General features: G+C 32.1%; 1 protein-coding gene and 2 pseudogenes across 2 annotated transcripts; all 3 read left to right on the forward strand.

Annotated features, from left to right (window-relative positions):
* The first annotated feature begins 5,183 nt into the window (after positions 1-5,183).
* Positions 5,184-5,897, forward strand: LOC149518860 (uncharacterized; annotated as a pseudogene).
* Positions 5,898-5,957: 60 nt separating this feature from the next.
* Positions 5,958-11,111, forward strand: LOC111282242 (U-box domain-containing protein 44-like; annotated as a pseudogene). Its single transcript, XR_016342199.1, has 4 exons — positions 5,958-6,094; positions 7,001-8,625; positions 8,765-9,064; positions 9,159-11,111. The product of XR_016342199.1 is annotated as a U-box domain-containing protein 44-like (transcript).
* A 403-nt stretch (positions 11,112-11,514) lies between these two features.
* On the forward strand, positions 11,515-12,698 carry LOC111281579 (ribosome biogenesis NEP1-like protein). Its single transcript, XM_089761486.1, has 3 exons — positions 11,515-11,858; positions 11,973-12,254; positions 12,369-12,698. The coding sequence occupies exons 1-3, from the start codon at positions 11,749-11,751 to the stop codon at positions 12,421-12,423; spliced, it is 447 nt and encodes a 148-aa protein (XP_089617612.1). The 5' UTR covers positions 11,515-11,748; the 3' UTR covers positions 12,424-12,698.
* Positions 12,699-21,364: the final 8,666 nt, after the last annotated feature.

Here is a 21,364-nt window from a genome sequence, read left to right on the forward strand (position 1 = left end):
CTTTCCCTTCTCTCTCTTCCCCTCAGTTTTCTCCTCCTTCTCTTTACCTGAAGAACCAACCTAGAATCCGATTAAATTTCCATCGAATTATGGAAAATAACACCGAAAACTTCAAAGTTGGTTGAAAAACTCATCAAAAAATTCAAGGTTCGTCAGATTTTGAAAATTTTTTGGAAATTTTCTAGAAAAAACTTTAAAAAAATTTGAAAACAAATCTTCTAAAAATCCTAAACTGCCTTTAAATACATTTTGTTTTTGTTTCCTCTCTGTTGTGTTTTTCTCCCTATCTGTGTGTGTTTTTCGTGTATATTCCAGCACCCATTTAAAGGGATTGATCAAAAAAGTTTCTAATCAATCTCAATTTCTTTTGGGATTAGGATTCATTCTTTGAATCCAATCCTAACTCTTTCAATCCCCTGATTCACGGTAAAACCTCTTTCTAGAACAAAAAATTATATCTATCAAATAATAATTCAAACAAAATTCAGAATAGATAAACCTAAAAAAAAAAAAAATAATAATAAATATACATTGATAGATAAATAAAAAAGATTAAAAGATAAATAATAAATAAATATTTATATTTATAAATAAATAAAAATAAAAATGCAAATGGGCTTACCCATTTGGACCAGGCCCGATTGATCCGGGCCTGGACCAAATTGGATGTCTATAGAACAGATTCAGGGCTAGCAGAAAGAAGGGTTGACAGGTCAGGTTGCGCAGATTCCGAGTCAGATTTGGATCCACACGTAGATTTTTCTTAGTTTTAAACGGTGTCGTTTTAGGTTTTTTAACCCTATATAAAACACAAAAATCATTCTCAACATGTTGTTTCTAGATCCAGTGGCTGTTTCACCAAAAACAGCCCCAATCAGCGTAGATCGGGGTTAAAGCTTCGATTTTTCCTTCTTTTCTCTTTTTTTTTTCTAAGAAAATCGTAACTGATGATTATTCTTTTTGTTTTTACAAATAGCTTAGCATTGGGTTCCTCCTTATAGGAAAGACTATGTTTTATTTTTTTTATGTTTTTTCTGTATGGATTTTTTTTTATTTTTTTGGTTTTCTGATGGGTATTGTGGGGAACTGATGGTCAGGGGCTTGTTGGGTGTTGGTATGGTACTTTTGAGCACAAGAAGAGGATGTGTAGCATTGGGTTTGGGTTTCGATAAGGTGTGGAAAAGGTTTGGTCCTTGGGTTTTAAGGGTACTATAATGCGGGTTGGTGCTGAGTGTTGTGGTTCTTAGTAGAGGGTGATTGGTTTGAGTGCATGTGCTGGGTCTTTTAGGTGTAGGAGCTTGGGTGCCAAGAGCTTCGGAGGTTTTTGTGCGCAAGTGAAATGAAAAAGGGGATCGTGCTTCAGTCATCATAGAGGGGTTTTTAGGGAGCTTTAAAGAGGAAGTAAGTGGTGGTTGTAAGGGTGGTTATAGGGAGTGGCTACAGGTGTGGCTAGGGTAGGTTATAGGGGGTGGCTAGTCTAGCTAAGGCTGGTCTAGTGGCTAGTGAGGGGACTAGACAAGGGGCGACAACAGTGCCGTATACCAGCCCCCCCTCTTTTTGTTTTTTTTTTGTTTATTATTTTTTTATATTTTTTAATATTTAATTAATAAATGATATTTGATAAATTAAAATAGTAGTAAAAATGCAACAATAATGGCCTTAGGCCCAAAGAAGAAATCGAGCTTTGGCCCATGAACTTGATAAAACTTAAAAACTTAAATTGAGACCTGGACAAAATTGGTGTCTACACCTTGACACTAATAAAAAATATTAAATTTCAAAGAAATTTAAATTTTACAAGCCAAACACAATAATCATGATACAAAAGTAAGATTCCTAAAATCCTAAATTCCATGAACTAAACCCCTTCAATATGAAACTTAAGCTAACGCTGAACTTGAGTTATTGAGTAATAGTTCTTGAGATGGGAACTTATTTGAAGTTCTTTTCACGAAATATGTAAATTTTTTTATTAAAAATGATTTAACAAAAATTTTAATAAATAGAAATTAATGAGAAAATCTAATATGTAAAAAAAAAATGATTGAAAATGTATTTTATAATTAAAACTTGATTAGTACTTATTCATCGGTAGCAATTTTATCAAATTTTTATTAAAAATATTTATCTAAAAAATATATTAAAATTTAACAAAACTTTTTCAAAATTTACACACATGATCTACATAATAAAACTTTTTAATCTATCAATTTTGATTTTGATTTTAATTTTGATTTAATTAGTTTACTATAAAACTTTTACGAATTTTGCCATAAAAACTTCATTTATGTCTTTTCCTACTTCTAATTGAAATAGTATTAATTAATTATTAAATGTCTATAAAATAGTACTAAAAAGAATGAAAAGAAATGAAAATGAGAATTTTATACACTTAATTTATGTAACAAGATTTTTTAATTTATTGATTCTGATTTTTAATTTGAATTTTCATTTAATTGTTTTTAATACAAAAATTTTACGAATTTTACCTAAAAACTTCATTTAAGTTTTTTCCTTTTAATAATGTCTGGTAACAAAAATAGTTTAGTCATCAGTACATTACTACACACAGGTTGGAATTGGCCTTGGTGATGAAATTTTAGTAGTTACTTTGAACCTAACTAGGAGAGCCAAAGCTATGTCAAAAAAAATTTTTTCCCCATAAATTATTGATGATCCAACCTTAAATATTAGGGCAACTAGCTTGCTATCCATGAGATGCATGGATTATTTTTATTTTATTTAAATTTAAATAAAAATAAAATTAATATTATTAAATTATATACATATTCAAAATATAATAAACATATAAATAATATAATTAAAATATCAAATCATAATAAAAATAATATTTTCTTTTTAAATTCTATTGAAGGCTATAAGGAATCTTTTGTTCCATAATTATAGAGTTATCATAGGATTCATATCTTCTTTTTCATGAATTTTGGTGATATATTTTATGGTTCTGATCTTTTTTTAAACTAAGATATAAATGAATTTGAAATTAATACTACTGATAAAACTATCCTTAAATTATTTCTTTTTAATTTTATTTTTTTTATGAAAAATGATCTTCTTATTTGAAATTATGTTACATGTTTCACAATGAAGATATGAGTTGAAAAATTATTCACTCTTTGAATGTATAACTGACATATAAGTTTTTGTTTAGTATACATAATTATACTATATCATTTAATCAGAGTATCATTTTTATTTTATATGAATGGAGAATATTGAATATATAATCAGTTAAAAGATAAAATATATTACTTAATTGAGTAAGAAATTTGAAAAAAAATAAAAGATTTGCAGACAACATAGGTAAAAATATAAAGCATATATGTGTTTTTACAGTTTTAAAAATATATATTACAGCTAATTTGAAAAAAAAAAATCTTGATGGGGTGAATAGTATATTTAATGAAATAGTACCTATCATTAGAAAAAGCATGTTAGTTATTATAGTAAGAATAGAGTAATAAAAAGAAAGACTAAATTAATAGTAAAAAACATACGTTTAGCTCAATGGGACATTAGAAAAGCTATATAACTAAGAATTACCAAAAATAAGGGCCTTTCTAAAGTTGTTCTTATATTTATATATATATTTTCAAATTTCTTTTGTGAAGTATATTAAAAAGTTGAAAATAATGCAATGATTATTTATAAAAAATATTAAAGATATTAAATAATATTTTTAAAAGTTGTGATAAATTTAAATATTGATGTTAACTGTAGATAAATTGAAAAAATAAATTATTTTAAAATTAGTTTTAAATTGAGATGAAGAGATGTACCAAAGAAATTTGATGTACAAAAGAAACTTTCCTTAAGTTGTTTTTGTATTTATATTTTTTTCACATTTTCTTTGTGAAATATATTTAAAAACTAAAGATAATATAAGAATTATTTATAAAAAATAGTAAAAATATTAAATAATATTTTTTAAAGTTATGATAAATTTAAATATTCATGTTAACTGCAAATAAATTAGAAAAGATAAATTATTTTTAAATTGATTTTAAATTGAGATAAGGGAATATATAAGAGAAATTTTCTGAAGTTGTTTTAATATTTATATTTTTTTTACATTTTTTTTGTGAAATATATTTAAAAGCTGAAAATAATGTAATAATTATTTATAAAAAATATTAAAGATATTAAATAATATTTTTTTAAGTTGTGATAAATTTAAATACTTATATTAACTTCACATAAACTAAAAAAAGATAAATTCTTTTAAAACTGATTTTAAATTGAGTAAATTACTTTAATTTTTTATCAAGAAGGTGGACAGAGCAGGGTTATGCTGTGATTCCTGTGTGGAAGTGTATTTAGAAAATCGGTGCTGATAATCTCCATGAAAAGTTCCAACGTACTACCAACCACGGTCCCTATGTCCACGCTAACACGAGTTGAAGAGGAAAGCTTGACCTTTCTCAGTTCGCAACTTTTCCTTACATCTTCCATTTTCACACCATTAGTAGTATAAACTACATCTTCCCTTATGTCACTTGAAATTGTCAACCCATTCGTCCACTCTCTTTTTAAAGAAGCCTTTTCCAGGAGAACCCAGCAACCTCATTTTCCGTCTTCTACCAGCGTCTCAAGAGTCAACAGACCTGGCTTCAAGTGAATTGGCGCCAGACTCTGGTTAGATGCAGCTCTCAATTTTTTTTTCACTTCTTTCTTCTTTGTAAAATCATTAGCAGAGTTTTAGGGGAAGGCACTTGCTGTTTGTACGAAGTAGGAACTACTATAAATTTTTTTTTTTTTTGTATAAATTCTAGGTTTTATTCATCCGAAATAAGCAGGATCCGCTACAAAATACACCTAGGAAAAAAACCTATGTATAATATTGGACAAAAGGCCACCAGCAAGGGCTGCTGAAAGAACAATTCAGTATATCCAGATCCTGTTAAACTTGTTTTACGGTCTTGGTCTTTGAGACCCAATTAGTTTCTTTTTTTTTTTTCTTTTTGGCCTCTTTTCTCCATTGTTCTAGAAAAAAAATTAAAAAAAAATTCCTGTAAAACCGCTTCAAAGTTATGCTTTTCTGTGGTTTATGATTTAGCAGGTTTATTGCATGCCATAATAGTAGTAGCAAGCAGCAGTGGAAGAAACTGCCTAGCAAGAAAATTTCACTTAAAAACAGGAATTAATTGTTACAGCTACTTCCAATGTCTTCAATGGACTTTAGAATTAGAATTGAGGATGCTGGTGCAGCAATATTGCAGGACCTCTGGAACAGGGTGGTGCTGCAGACAGTGGAGATTGCTAAGGAAACAAGAGATGTTGTGCTTGAAAAGGACAACTTCGAAAATTCTCGAGGAGTATCTGTAAGCTGAATATACTTTTGAAGGCTTTAGATGTGAGGAAAATTGAAGCTACAATGGGTTCAGAGTTTACAAAGGCATCTTTGGAGAAATTAAACTGCCGGCTAAGGAAAGCTCGCAAGATCATCAATGATTACAAATCTGGAAGCCGGCTCCGGTTTTTCATTCAAATTCGGTGCTCTTGAAGATCCAAGCTTTAGTGAAAGATATTGCTGCAACCATTTCCTCATTTCAGTTGATTAATTTGATATGGCAGTGAATTTGAAGAGCATGAATGACCAGATCATCAACAATCTGAATTCAATGGAGTTCCGCATGGCAGCCACAACAGAAACACTTGTTTCAGAAATAGAGAATTCAATATCCCAGAGCTTTAGAAACAGAGAGAATGCTGTGACGCTCCTGGAGAAGATCGCTGAAGCTGTTGGCGCTAATGTGAATGCATCTTTGGTACAAAATGAATTGGCACTTTTGAAGCGGGAGAAAGAAGAGATGGAAGCTGAAAAGAGGCAGGCAGAGTGTAATACCCCAGCCCAAATAATAATTAGGCTAGACTAATACTAAAACCCATCAGTTTATTAAGGTATTATTTAATAAAAGAAAAAAGGTTGAAGTACTAGATGAAAGAAAACCTAACATCGTGAAACGGAAAGGAAATAGAGTTCTTCTTCTTCATCTTCCTTAGAGTTAGAGAATATGAAAAATCAAGTTGGAGATTCACAATCAGAGGCTACAATCAAGTTAATCCCTTAAAGGTGAGTACATGCCTTCTTTTTATTTGAAAAGAAATATCAAGTTGATTGCTATTATTTGGAGTTGAAGTTTTGAGAGAAAAACCAAGAAAAATCATGAAATCCTTCATTAATCTTGATGATCTGTTTGGGTAAATTACTGGGCTTTGTTTATTTCATGTTCTTAAGATTTATTGATGATTATTGAATGTAGTTTGAAGGCTAAAAGTAAGGATTTGAGTTTTTAAAGATTGAAGGAGAAATTCTATTTTTGGATGAGATATTGTGATCTGTAATAATGAATTAAAATAGAATTTTGCATTAATGGATAGATTATTGCTGTGATTATTATATATCATTGGAAAGCATGTTGAATCTAGTTTCTAATGAAAGAAACGAAAGTTAAATCCGAGTTTTCTATGAAGAGTTGTCTAATTTTAACTTAAGGATATGCAGGCTGTAAGACAACAGCATCAGGGTTGAATTACGAAATTCTTCTTAATTTGTATACAAGGATTTACAGATTAAGCCATATATGTTTGGAAAGCTTATTAAGTCTACTTTCCAATGAAATAAGCGGAATTGAATTTGGAGTTTCCTGTGAATAAATATATAATTTTTATTAGAAGGTATACAGGCTGTTTGGCAGCAGTATATGACGTGGATTTCAAAAATTGTTATAAGTAATCTACAGGGAATTATGATGTGTGCCATATATGGTTAGAAAGCTTATCAAGTCTAGTTTCTAACGCATTAAAGGGATCATAATTCTGATTTGAATATGTTGAGATATGACTGTTTTAATGAAAAGAGGTCAGGTTGCCAGTATTAATTAGTTAAGTTAACCATTGTGTAACTTAGTTGATTTTTGTATAAATGGTCTCAAAAAGGGTTGATTAAATTCTGATATGTTGAAATGATCTTGGATAGGTCATTAATTATTTTGAGGGAAAAACTAAGTGGTGGAATCTAAAAGAGGTAAGTAGAATCTCACACACTTTGCTTGTTTTCGAATCTATGTATGTATGTATGTTTTTAAATGAATGAATATTTTATTTTATTATTTTTTGATGTATGAAAATAGGATCAAGCATATGATTATTTTGTGTTTCTTTATATAAACGATGGATCATGCTTATGAATGAAATGAGAAAATGGTTTATATTTAAAGAATAATTTTATGATAGCTATGTTTTTATATCCCTGGGAAGTGGGATAATTGACACTAGAACTAGTTCTACGACCCTAGCTAATGGGTAATAGTAGTTAGCAAAGACATGATCATACGACCCTGGCTAACGGGTAATAGTAGTTAGCGTAAGCCATGGCTAACGGGTTATAATAGTTAGCAATGATCATGAGAATGAAATTGTCGATACGGCCAATGTGACGGGTTATAGCAGTGACCGTAGCTAACGATTTGAATGATAATGATGATTTATGATGATTTTAATGATTGATCCATGATTTGGTTTGATTATAATATTTAAATGATAACATATTTTGCAATGATTTATGAAGTGACATATTTTGACATTGATTTATGAATTTATGAAATATTTGACAAAAAGATGATCATGAAATGTTTTGATATTATGATTTGATGAATGTTTTGAATGATCTATATGATGTGTAAGAAAATAATGCTTGATCTGGTAAGGTGTGTGAGCCTATACTTATTGAGATGTGGTTTGCTCATTTCCCTTTTACTTTTTCTTTACAGATGACTAAGTGATAAGTTTAGTTAGTCTTGTATGAAGCTAGAAGATGAAATGGGTAAGATTACTTAATCGTCGGAGAATATGTTGGCCAATAAGATTTTAAGAGGTAGTTTTGTATTTTATATAGTTTGTATTTGGATATATAAAGATGTATCATCAGTTGGATTAAATATATGAATTTTACTTGGTAAATTATTTTATTAAAGATTTTTAGAATGTTTAAAAAAGAAGGCTTCGTATTATTTTAAGATTTTCTTCAAGGTAATATGATCGTGTTACGTCTCGATTCGGGGCGTGACACAGAGGCACTTCAGTTTTCTCAACTGATGCAGTTGTTCCACAGTACGGAAACTGTTTCAAGGCCACAAAATAGGGAGATCTAACATAGCACAAGACCTCAACATATGCCCATTGTGCAATGAGATGATGGTAGACCCAGTTGCAGTTTTCTGTGGCCACAGCTTTGAGAGGAAGGCAATTCAGGAATACTTCAAGAGTGGAAAGAAGAATTGTCCCACTTGCAGAGAAGAGCTTTAAAATTTAGCGCTTACTCCTAATGTTAACATTCGGAGCTCTATAGAAGAACGGAATAAAAGAGATATGGACTAGAAATTTCAAGAAGCAGTCCATGGAATCGGTTCCAATGACTATCTTAGGAAAAACAAAGCCTTGGATGACATGCAGGTTATGGTGGAAATCCCTCAATATGCAGTGAAAGCTGCAGAGGAAGGACTCATCCCAAAGTTCGTCGAGTCCTTGAAGGACAATAGGCTGAAAACCATGGCAGCAATGAAATGCCTTTACTGCTTAGCTAAATACTGTGATGACCAGAAGGTAAGGAAAGATTGGATGTTCACTTCAACATGCGCATATCTGTTTAAATCTCATCCATTCAATATGCTCTTTTCTAATTATACTTTTCACTGGAGCAAACATTCAAATATCTCAAGAGCTCTTATTTTGGGAATTGCAGCAAGAAATTGTTCAAGCAGGAGCTGTTTCCCGCATTCTGGAGCGGATCTTTAATGGTGAAACAGAACCTCGTACAATTACCGTCTTGTTCAAACTGTCTAAAACAGAAACTCTTGTAGAGAAAATAGGGAATACGAAGGATTGTATTCCTCTCCTGGTTTCTTTGCTCAGTAACCCAAACCCTGATATATCTCACGGAAAGCTCAAAAAGTATTGCAGAATCTTTCCTCCAACACACACTTTGTTGTGAAGATGGCTGAAGCTGGATACTTTTAGTCATTTGTTGCTCGATTCAACCAGGGTAAAGCAATAAATCCAAGGGAGAAAAAAACTGATAGGATGATAGGTTAATTGAATAAATTTACTTATTTGAAAGCCTGTTCTTGCAGCTGCAGGACACCAAGAGCTTCGAGCATTGATGGCTGCAGCCTTGGTAAAGATGGAACTCAAAGAAAACAACATAAGTCACTGGGAAGATAAACAGTTTGTTCACAATCTAGTTCACATGCTATCCTCCAACTCCCCAGCATGCAAATCTGCTTGCAATCAAATGTGTCAAGAAGCTCGTACAATACCCCAAGATGGTAAAGCAGTTCTTATCAGACCCAGCAACTATACCACTTTTGCTTAATCTCATCTCGTTCAGGTCAGATCCTCTCCTTAAACAGGAAGCTGCTGAGATTTTAGCTCTGCTGATAGAAGCTTGTCAGCAACCGCAATTTCAGATGAATCAAAGGCTGCAGGAGCTGCTATCAGAGCATAATGTCAGTCTCTTTTTGCAGCTTGTTGCAAATTTTGATCCTCAATTTTAGATTCAGTTCTTACACTTGTTGCTTGAGCTTAGCAATAAAGCAAAGACAACTCAAAATCTGATATGATCTAACACACTTGCTGTCAATCACCTTTTCTCTTGCCTTGATAGTGACCAGCCTTTAGTTAGAAGATGGACAATGAAGCTACTACACTGTGTCAGAAGGTCATCCTGATAGGGTGCCACTCCCACCACCCCCTGGAAAAGAAACTGCCATCAACACCTTAGCATCCATTCTTGCTTGCTCACCAGATTTTGAAGAAAGGTCCTTTGCTGCTGGAATTATTAGCCAACTTCCAAAAGATGATACAGATATTGATGAAATACTTCTTTGAAGGCCATTCATGAAGTGATTTGTAGTTCAGATGAAGAATTTGATGGGTTGGAGCACCCACTAACCAAGACAAGTCTCTACTTGAAAAAGCTCTAGCAGCACTTTTACGTTTCACGGACCCGCCAAGCCTGAACTTCAGAGGCAAGTGGGACAGCTTGAGCTATGTCCATCATTAGTTGGAGTTCTTTGTACCGGCAGCTCACTGGCCAAACAGCGAACAGCCATTACCCTTACGCAACTATCATGGTCCACCAACCTGTCAGCCTCAGATGCAAGCTTCAGGGGAAAGCAAGCGAACTCCATGCCACTGCTTAACATGATTAAGCTCTTCTCTAACATGTCTCGGTGCTGCTCAGCTTCAGTAGACAATGAAATTTCATGGCCCATCCATGGTGTTGCATGTTCACAGAGACATGCATTCTACCTTGTCAAGGCAGTTGCTGTGAAGCCACTATTGCGAACTTTGAGTGATACAAACTCGGTTGTGGCAGAGGCTGCCCTAATGGCACTTGAAACATTGTTAGAAGATCACAGCACATTGTCATGTGCAACTGCTGCAATTGTAGAGAGTTAAGGTATTGTAGCAGTTCTGGAAGTCCGTAGAGAAGGGATCCATATCTGCCAAAACAAAAGCCTTGGACTTATTCCAAAATATCCTAAACCATTCACAAATTAGTGATCTATTGTTTCAGAGGTCTGAGGGAATCCTCATTCAACTGCTTCATGAGGATGCCTTTCGGAAGAAAGTAGCTCCAGTGCTTAAGCAGATGAATGTTCTTCCCGAGCATCCTTCTATTTCTGAATTACTTGTACAGTTGTAATCAATTCGTCGAACACCAGTTGATAAGGAAAAGGGTCGAACACAGCCCACAACAAAGCACGTTAATTTTTCAGATAGAAAATTCCTTCAACAGGGGGAGGAATTATTTAGCTGATAAAAAAAATAAAAAAGAAAGAAAAATATTTCCTTCAACTTAGAAAAATATTTCCTTCAACTTGCTTGCTATTAGGTACACAATGCGAACAGAAACGTCATATAAAGATAGATACCAGGGAATTGTCTTTAGTGTATAAAGTATAGTATAGGGTTGGAAGAGTCGTTGAATATTTAATAGGTTGGTCAGCAATTAGGAATAGAATTGTCGAAGCATTGTATGACATTGTTTTATATTTATTATGTGCAAAAGCGACATTGTGAACTTTGATGCAAGTTTCAGAATTGCAAATAACATTCCAAGATATGATATCAACTGGTTTAGATTTAGACAATAAAAAAAAAAAAAATTCCGCATTGTATATTTTGTGGGGGAAGAGAGTGAGTTTTGTGAAAAGAAATGGAAATGGATAAATCATAGATGGCTTATCGCCCATAGTTCCACCTAAAGAGTAGTTCAAAATGCAGTTAGGAAACGTTCAATGCTTTGTTAACTAACCTTTCATCCATTAACGGCCCAAATTTCAGCCATTGATGGCCAAAATTTCAGTCATTGACGGAGACACTTGTAGAAAAAGAGAATCAATATAGAGATCAATCCAGAATATTAACAACAGGACCAAGTTTCCCAAATTCTTCTCCTACATGCCTTCAACGTGGCTTCCTTTAAGTAATCATGCATTGCAGCCACGTCTATGGCGAACCTTCTCCCTTGCTTTATTTAAACCACCAGATCCTGCAATCAATCATTCAAAATTATTTTTATTTAGCTGCTTACATTTTATTGAATTTGGATAAAATGGCTTTTAGAACAACGGTATCTTTCATTGCACCACCATTGGCCTCCATTTGTTTTTCTTCTTTTTATTGTTAATTGATGTGATCTTGCAGGGCTACTGGAAATCAATGATCACTCCAAGGAGTCCGAGCCGATCCTTTGCATTATCGACATCCCAAAAGGTGAAACAATACACCACAACCGCAAATGCGGCTGCAAGTGACCGCCCTCACAACAAGTTAGTTTGATCAACCCGCACATAATGTTTAGCAATATAAGAACCAGGATTTTACTATATGCCTTTTTTTTTTTTTTTTTCTTTCAATTGTGACAAAATGGTAGACATTTCCAGATACTCAATAACAGGGGAATATGCACCGATTTATATGCTGATGGGAATGCTTGGGGCGGCACTATGCATGGCGATTCACACAGCAAAGCAGCAGTTAGTCCATTCCCCTGGTGTTGTAATCAGCAAGAAGAACAGGGAATCGATATCAGAGGCTGACAATCCTGATCAAGCTCTTGCTTCTGCGGATAAGTTTTTGAACAAGTCTTTTCTGAGAAAAGTGGCTCACATTCAGGATAACAAACGCACCCTTCCTGATCCTTCTCGCCCTGATCCTTTCACCAGGTTAATATCTTGATAGATAATGGACTTTTCTTCTCATACCTTTACTTTGCTTGCCAACACCACTTTTTATCCTTGACAATGGCATGACGTTGTTCTTTTGTTTGTAAATTGCAGGCCTCGAACTGCAGAGACACTCAAAACCGTTGGAGTTGATCCAATCCGCCGTTGAGTTAAAAATGGTGTTGCATTATAAATAAGTACTCGGTGGAATTCTTCTAGATGTTTTCAGTTAGTTAATAGCTTTGATGTATTGATTCGAGCCCCTTTTCCCTATTCAAATGATCATGGGAAACCATAAAGAGGCTCAAAGTACGTTTTGGTTGAGTTTTTTCCTAAAAGTACTTTGAAATCTTTATTCCAAGAATAAGATTCTTTGATTCTTATTTCCCAAAGGTACTCTACGCCATAAAAGCAGTTGATCACCACATCAGCTCTTGACTTCTCCCTAACTTTTTTTGTCTTTTCCCCTTCGATTTCCCTTTCTTTTCTCATTTTTTCTATCCACAATCATTCTGATTTGAAACTAATCATTAAAAAGAGCAGGATATTTTAATTGATCTCAAATTAATTGAATCAACGATGAAAATCATCTAATCTTTAAAAAATCCATATCTCTTTCTTTTAATGAAAGTTATAACCCTTAAAAAATTAGACAAATCTTTATAAACCAATTCACAGTTCATCGATATTGCTTTTATTAGAGATGATAGTTTTTCTTGATGGGTTTTGATATGATCTAACCCTTTATAATCGTTTTTTTACTGAAAATTAAATTTCGAGTGGAGTTGAGTAAGATAATAATAATAATAAAAAATTAAATTTTAAGTAAATTTACCTTCATTAGATTTGATATATATAAAATTTTTTTAATTATTTATTTAATTTTATATTTATATATTATATATTTAATTTTATATTTATATTAAAAAATAATATTTTATTAATTAAGATTAAATGAAATCAGATATAATTTTATATAATATCAAATCGAATAAAATTCAACTATAAAAAATAAAAAATTTATCAAATTAAATTAAATTTAAAATAAATAAAAATTCATCTTGACTCAGATCCCACCTTTTACCATTGGAGCCAAGGGATGACGGGTGATCTTTTGCTTTATCAAAGTGATGGAGCTTAAAGAGCCAGATTCACTTTCAAGCCGGTTGATTCCCAAATTTTTGGTAATTTTAAATAGCCCTCAACTATGCCAGGTCAATAGAACAAGCATCAAGAGAACAAAGAAACCCACCTGCCAGTTTTCCTTATAATTCTCGCTCCTCTGATGACCCTATGGCTCCTGCCTTGTACTTTTTTTTTTTTTGTCCCAAAGTCTCGACTGCCATGGACTTTAAGCTTATACAATCTCATTTATGGTTTTCTCCAATTCCATAAAATTTCTCTTTTTTTTATTTTCATAATATTTGTTGAGATTTGAATCTATTAATTACCTTGTTACTTTTTCAATGTTCTCCATCTGACATTGTATGGTGTTTTTTTTTTTAATATATATACAAAAAGACCTAAGGCAACATTTTATTTTAAAAGCCATATTAATAATTGATGTTATAATGTTTAGATTCATAAATTTATCGTTAGATATTAATTTGAAGAGTCATCACTAATTTTTTTTTTTAGGTGTGATTGACCACCTGATTGAATCTATCTCTTTTTAAAAAGAAATCTTAAGCTTAACTTAAGAATTTTTTAAAGGTAAATTCTATATCTGCAAAACCAAAATCAAGTTTGAAAGTACGGTTACGTGTGAGAAAGGTTATAGCACCCCCATAACGTCCATCGAAATATAGTGTTAGCTCAATTTCGTGTTATCCATTAAGTCTTAGAAATTTTACCAAGTAATTAATTATTGAAAATTATTTTTAATTGACTTCAATACTTTTGACAAAAAATTAAGAAAATCATCTCACCTAAAGAGTATACAAGAAAACTACTGTTTCTCTTGCAAAAACTCTGTCATCAAATTATTTAACATTAAAAATTTTCCAAGAAAAAAAGAAAAAAAAAAGAATTTGACTTTTTATATAGATTTTTTTTGTTGTTTTATAAAAAATTCATGCTTTTATATAAGAAAAATTGATACTTTCAATTTTTTTTAAAAAATCTTTTTTTGAAATTGTTATTTTTTATTTAAAAAAAATTGATATTTTCAACTTTTTTTCAAAAATACTTTTTTAAAAATTTTATTTTTAAAGAAAATTAATACTTTCAATTTTTTCTCAAAAATATTTTTTTTTGAAAATTTTTTTTTTCAAGGAAAATTGACATTTTCAACTTTTTCTTAAAAATATTTTTTTTGAAAATTTTATTTCTAAGTAAAATTGATACTTTCAACTTTTTCTTAAAAAATATATTTTTAAAAATTTTATTATTATTATTTTTTAAAAATTTATTTTCAAGAAAAATTGATACTTTCAACTTTTTCTCAACAAATATTTTTTTTGAAAATTTTATTTTAAGAGAATTATTGAAAAATTGAAAAATGCTTAATTAAATAAATAAATAATTTCAATTTAATCAGTAAATAAATAAGTAAAAAAAAATACTAATAATAGTAAATAAATAAAAAAAAAAACCTTGATGCGGCTCGAATAGGCTAAAATGGACTGTGGCTCTAGGGACAAGGACGATTAACACGGCTTGATGTGTGTGGCTCGGCTCGACGGCTCAACGGCTCAATGGCTCAACAGGGGTTAGGTGATACAGGTAAGAGAGTTGAGGCATTACGGGTCGGGTCGGACTGTAAGGAAACACGCGGATCTTATCGGGTTCTTAGCTCAAATGGCATCGTTTTTGGGCTATATAAAAGGCAAAGAAGTCATTTTGTCCTTAGACGCTCATTCTCCTTTCTCTTTCTTCTATTCTATTTCTCGCTTTAGGCGATTTTCAATCGTCGTTTTCCATTAAATGTCATCAAAAAAATTATTGGTTTCTGGGTTTTATCACTTAAAACTGAGTTTTTCACTGAAAAGCTGTTGAAAAACTTGAATACTGGTAAAAAAATTCACCGGATTTTGGAAATTTTCAAAAAATTTCCAAAAAACTTAGAAAAATCTCCAATAAAACAATTAATGCCATGAATTCCCAAAGAACCTTTTACTAAAAAAATCTTGAAAATTTCCAAAAAACTTAGAAAAATCTCCAAAAAAACAATTAATGCCATGAATTCCCAAGGAACCTTTAACCAAAAAAATCTTGATTATGATTCTTCTATTTTCTCTTCTTTTTCCTCTATGTTCTCGCTCTTATGATTGATGGGGTTTATATAGGGCTGGGTACACGATTGAATGGGATTTGAAAATCAAACTTTCCCCTTATCCAATCTATTTATCCCCGTTTAAAAACCAAATCCTTGATCTTGTTTTTTAAAAATTAAACTCTTAATCCTAGAGTTTTACTAGGACTGAAATTCTACTTTTATTTATTTATTATTTTTTAAATATATTAAGCTTATCCGAAAAGTGGGTGTCTACAATTTTTTCTCTTTGCATATTCTCTGTGAAACAGAGATTATGCAAAGACGTAGACATCCATCATAACCTTGTTCAAGAAAAAAAATACTTTGGTGTAACTAATCGAGTCTAAAAATGAAATAACCCAAAGAAGGATTTGGCATAAGCTAAGATCTAAAACACAATGACCTAGATTGAACCGAAGTCTGAAATAAACAACTTAGATTAAGCTAAAGAAGGATCTAGCATAAGCTTAAATTCAAAAGCAAAATGACTTGGTCTGAGTCGAAGTCTGGTATAAGCCAAAATCAAATAAAATAACCTGGATGAAACAAAAGTATGAAACGAATAATCTAGGCTAAACCAAAGAAGGATCTGACATAGGTCAAAATCCATAACAAAATGACCTAGACTGAACCTGAAGTCTAGAATGAATAATCTGGACTAAACCAAATAAGGATCTAGCATAGGCCAAAATCCAAAAACAAGATGACTTAGATGAAATCGAAGTCTAAAGTGAAAGCCAAAGAAAGATCTGATGTAAGTCAAAATTCGAAAACAAAATGACCTGGATTGAACCTAAGTCTGAAACGAGTACTTGGACTAAGTCGAAAAAAGATTTGACATAAATCAAAATCTAAAAACAAAATGACCTAGATGAAATTGAAGTCTGAAATGAATAATTTGGACTAAGTCAAAGGAGGATCTGACATAAGTCAAAATCCAAAAACAAAATGACCTAGATTGAACCGAAGTCTGAAATGAATAACTTAGACTAGGTCAAAGAAAGATTTAGTATATGCAAAAATTCAAAAACAGAATGACCCAGATTAAATCAAAGTCTAAAACGAATAGCTTGGACTAAATCGAAGAAGGATTTGACATAAGTCGAAAACCAAAAACAAAATGACCTAGATGGAATTAAAGTCTGAAATGAAAATGAATAACTTGAATTGAACCGAAAAAGGATCTAGCATATGTCAAAATCTGAAAAAAGAATGACCTGGATTGAACTGAAATCTGAAATGCATAATCTGGACTAAGCTAAAATACGTTAGTACAGGTTGTATTCGAAACAATTGTCACTTCATTCTTGATACTCCAGTGATCTACGATGTTTTAACACCTTCTTATAAAAGCAAATGACATGCGTACCTGAAGTATTATGAAATGCCAAATTTCCAATAACACCTACATGAAATGTTATGAGATGTTGGGTTTATCTAATTATGGTAAAAAGATTCTCAAGCTCTTTGCTGTTTTCATTTTTGCGTCAATGATAGATCTTTTAGCTTTTGAATATATGCGGTTAAGAAATTAAACTATCATTGTCTTTTAGTTTTGGCCAAATCGAGATCACCATTTCACTAAGTTTCCATTGCTCTTGTTTCGTTTACCCTTGCCACTCTTACTTTCAAAAGCAATAAAAAGAATTTTCATATCATTATTTGTTCATTCATTATCATTTCAATATAATGACAGATGTAAAGCAAATGCATATTTCTTTTGACCTAGGTAAAAGGGTAAACAAAAAGAAAATAATAAAAGAGGTTAATGTTGATATCAAGAAAGAAATGGATTTTATTGATTGAATGGGACTGAGTTACAAATATGGGCTAAAGTGGGCTGTCAAATGATCATGATCAAAGTAACCTAGACTTTTCTTCCCAAAACCATCTACCTAGAATCCTTGATCTTGTCAAGTTCATCAAATCACACTTGCCCCTTGCGTCATAAAAGTGTTATTTTAAACTTTATGCTGCCTTCTCAGACCTTCAACTTAGATATCCTCAAACTGCTCTTTTGTGGGGTTTTCAATTCGAGCCCTTCCTTCTTGGAACTCAAACCGCTCTTTATAGGTTTTCAATTTGAGCTTTTTTTTTTCTTTTTTTGCTTTTTTTTTTAAACTCAGACTGCCTTTTATAGGTTTTCAATTTGAGCCTTTTTTCTTTTTTTATGTTTTTTTTTAACTCAAATCACCCTTTACGGGTTTTCAAATTGAGCTTTTTTTTTGTTAAAAAAAGTACTTCTCCATAGCATCTGAATTTATTGGATTGGACAAATCTTCTCCATCCATTTCTGTCAGGATTAAAGCTCATCCTGGGAACACCTTCTTGACAACATACAGACCTTCTCAATTTGGAGTTTATTTTCTTCTATTGTCATGTTGACTTAGGAGAATCCTTTTTAGAACCAACTCTCTTTCATGAAAACATCGAGATTGAATTTTTCTATCATGCGCCCGTATCATTCTCTTTTGGTATAACTGCTTGTGACATAACACTGTCAATCTTTTCTCTTCAATAAAATTCAATTGCTCGTAACGCTCTCGATCCATTCAGCTTCTTCCAAATCAACTTTCTTTAGAATTCTCAAAGAGGAAATTTTTACTTTTACTGGTAGGACTGCTTTCATCTCATAGACCAAAAAAAATGAGGTTGCCTCAATAAAAGTACTTACTGATGTCCGATAAACATGCAAAGAAAAAGGTAACTTTTCATGCTAATTTTTATAGGTCTCAGTCATTTTTTCAAGAATCTTTTTAATATTCTTATTTACTGCTTCTATTGCCCCATTCGTTTTTAGATGGTAAGGTGCCTAGTTGTGATGCTTGATCTTAAACTGGGCATATATCTCTTTCATCATCTTGCTATTAAGATTCTTGAAATTATCTGAGATAATTCTTTGTGAGAGCCCATATCTACATATTACTTCTTTCTTAATGAACTTACACATTACCGACCATGTCACACTGGCATACGATGTAGTTTTAACCCATTTGGTGAAATAATCAATCATCATAAAAATGAACCTATGTCCATTTGAAGGCTTCGGCATGATGGGTCTGCTAACATCTATGCGCCACATCTAAAATGGCTATGGGGGTGTTATGACATGAAGAGCATTTGGAAGGGCATGTATTTTATCTACGTAGATTTAACACTTATGGCATTTTCTAGAATAATCTATACAGTCACTTTCCATGATTGACCAGTAATACCCTGCCCCCATAATTTGTCTTGCCATCATGTGGCCATTTGCATACACTCTACAATTCCCATCATGAACTTATTTGATGATCTTTTATGCCTCTGTTGCATTTACACATTTTAAGAGAACTAGATCTTGATTCCTCTTATACAAGATATTCCCGTTAAGGAAGAAACCCATAGCTAATCTCCTAATGATCCTCTTATCATTTTCAGTAGCATGCTCTGGGTATTGTTGATTCTTCAAATACTACAAAATGTCATGATACCAAGGCTTCCCATCAACCTCCTCTTTGACATTTGAACAATGTCCTAGAAATTCTCTCACATCAAGCTTTATAGGCTGAATTTCAACATCTATCTTTACTTTGATCATAGTTGCCAATGTAGTTAGGGCATCAATAATTTGATTATCTTTTCTAGGTAGATGTTCAAATTGAATCTTCTTAAATTGTTTAACCAAGATAGTGACATACTTGTGATATTTTATTTGCTTTGCATCCATTGTCTCTCATTCTCCTTTTAACTGGTAAATAACCAAAGCTGAGTCTCCATAGATTTCTAGTACTTTGAATTTTCTTTCAATTGTAGCTTGTAAGCCCATAACACAGGCTTCGTATTTAGCTACATTATTAGTGTAATTGAAGTTCAGCCTTGCTGTGATAGGGATATAATTCCCTTCTTGAGATATCAAGACTACCTCAATTCCATGTCCTAAAGTGTTTACAGCTTTATCAAAGTACATCTTCCAAGACTGCTTAGTAGACTCTTCCTATTCAACTAGGGAAACAACCATCAGGTCTTCATCTGAAAAATTAAGCTTTATTGGCTAATAATCATTAGCTGCTCATTCTGTCAAAAATTCAGCTATGACACTTTTTTTAATTACTTTTTGAGTTACGTAGATGATGTCATATTTGGAAAGCATTACCTGTCATCGAGTAATTCTTTTAGATAATGAAGATTTTTTGAAAACATATTTGAGAGGATCCAATTTTGCTATGAGCCATATGGTATGGTATAACATATATTGCCTAAGCCTACAAGTCATCCAAGCTAAGGCACAACACATCTTTTCCAATAAGGAATACTTTGACCATAGTCAATAAATTTCTTACTTAAATAGTAAATGGCTCACTCTTTCCAACTTGTCTCATCTTGTTGCCCTAGTACACATCCCATTGAGCCTTCGTTCATAGTTAAATATAGAATCAATGATTTTTTTTGAATAGGTGGTACTAGTACAGGTGGATTTGACAGGTACTCTTTGACCTTATCGAAAGCTTTCTGACATTCATCATCCCATTTGCCTGAGCTATGTTTACAAAGAAGTTTAAAAATAGGATCACATTTAAGAGTGAGTTGAGAAATGAATCGAGATATATAATTTAACCTTCCTAAAAAACCTCATACCTCTTTTGGTGTGTATGGAAGTGACAAGTTTTGGATGGCTCAGATCTTATCAGGATCTATCTCTATTCTTCTTTTATTGACTACAAAACCCAATAGCTTCCCTGACTTAGCCCCAAATATGCATTTTAGTGGGTTCAATTTCAACTAAAATTTTCTTAACCTCTTGAATAATTTTTTGAGGTTGGCAATGTGATCTTCTCATTTTCTAAACTTTATGATCATGTCATCCACGTACACTTCTTATTTTTTTATACATCATGTTGTGGAAGAGTGTTACCATAGCTTTTAGGTAAGTGGACCCATCATTTTTCAACCCTGAAGGCATTACTTTGTAACAGAAAGTTTTCCACATAGTGACGAATGTGGTTTTTTCCATGTCATCCTTAGCCATCCTAATTTGGTTATACCTTGAAAATCCATCCATAAAAGAAAATATGGAGTGTTTGGTTGTATTGTCTACAAGGGTATCAATGTGAGGTAAGGGAAAGTTGTCCTTTGGGCTTGTCCTGTTCAAATTTTGATAATCGACACACATCTAAACTTTTTCATCTTTTTTCGATATTGGGACTATGTTCGTTACCCAATCTGGGTACTTAGCCACCTCTAAAAAACCTACATCAAACTATTTCTTCACTTCTTCTTTGATCTTCAATAACATTTTAACTTTATTCGTCTCAATTTTTGCTGCACCAACTTATACTCTAGCTTTAAAGCTAGCTTATGCTCTACTATTTTAGTACTAAGTCCAGGCATGTCTTGGTAAGATCATGCAAAGATGTCCACGTATTCACAAAGCAATTCTTTTAATCTTTGCCTATCATTCAAGGGTAATGACATGCCCACTTTAACTTTTTTTTTTATTAATATCATCTCTTAAATTTATTAATTCAGTACTTTTTTGGTAAAGTTTAATTGGTTTCTTCTCTTGTCTTACCAATTTCACTAGGTCAAGAGGCAAAGTGTCATTATCTGAGTTTTCTTCATGATCAAGTTCACCAGTATAGATTGGATTTTTGAAATCAAACCTTGGGTTACTATCATGATTATTTTCATATTTATTATCTGGGTACCTAAGAGTAAGTAAGAAAGGAGAAATGTAAGCAAGATGTATGGAATGAAAATTAAAGAATGGTAGAAGAAATGAAAATGCATCACATCAATCTTTTAATTGAAATGAATGAATGGCCCTTACAAAATAAAATAATCCTAGTACTTTTGGGCAAAATTATAGGAATTT

Source organism: Durio zibethinus, chromosome 5 (assembly GCF_047325235.1).
Source record: "Durio zibethinus cultivar Kanyao isolate XHJ-2024 chromosome 5, ASM4732523v1, whole genome shotgun sequence".
In the NCBI taxonomy this organism is placed as follows: Eukaryota; Viridiplantae; Streptophyta; class Magnoliopsida; order Malvales; family Malvaceae; genus Durio; species Durio zibethinus.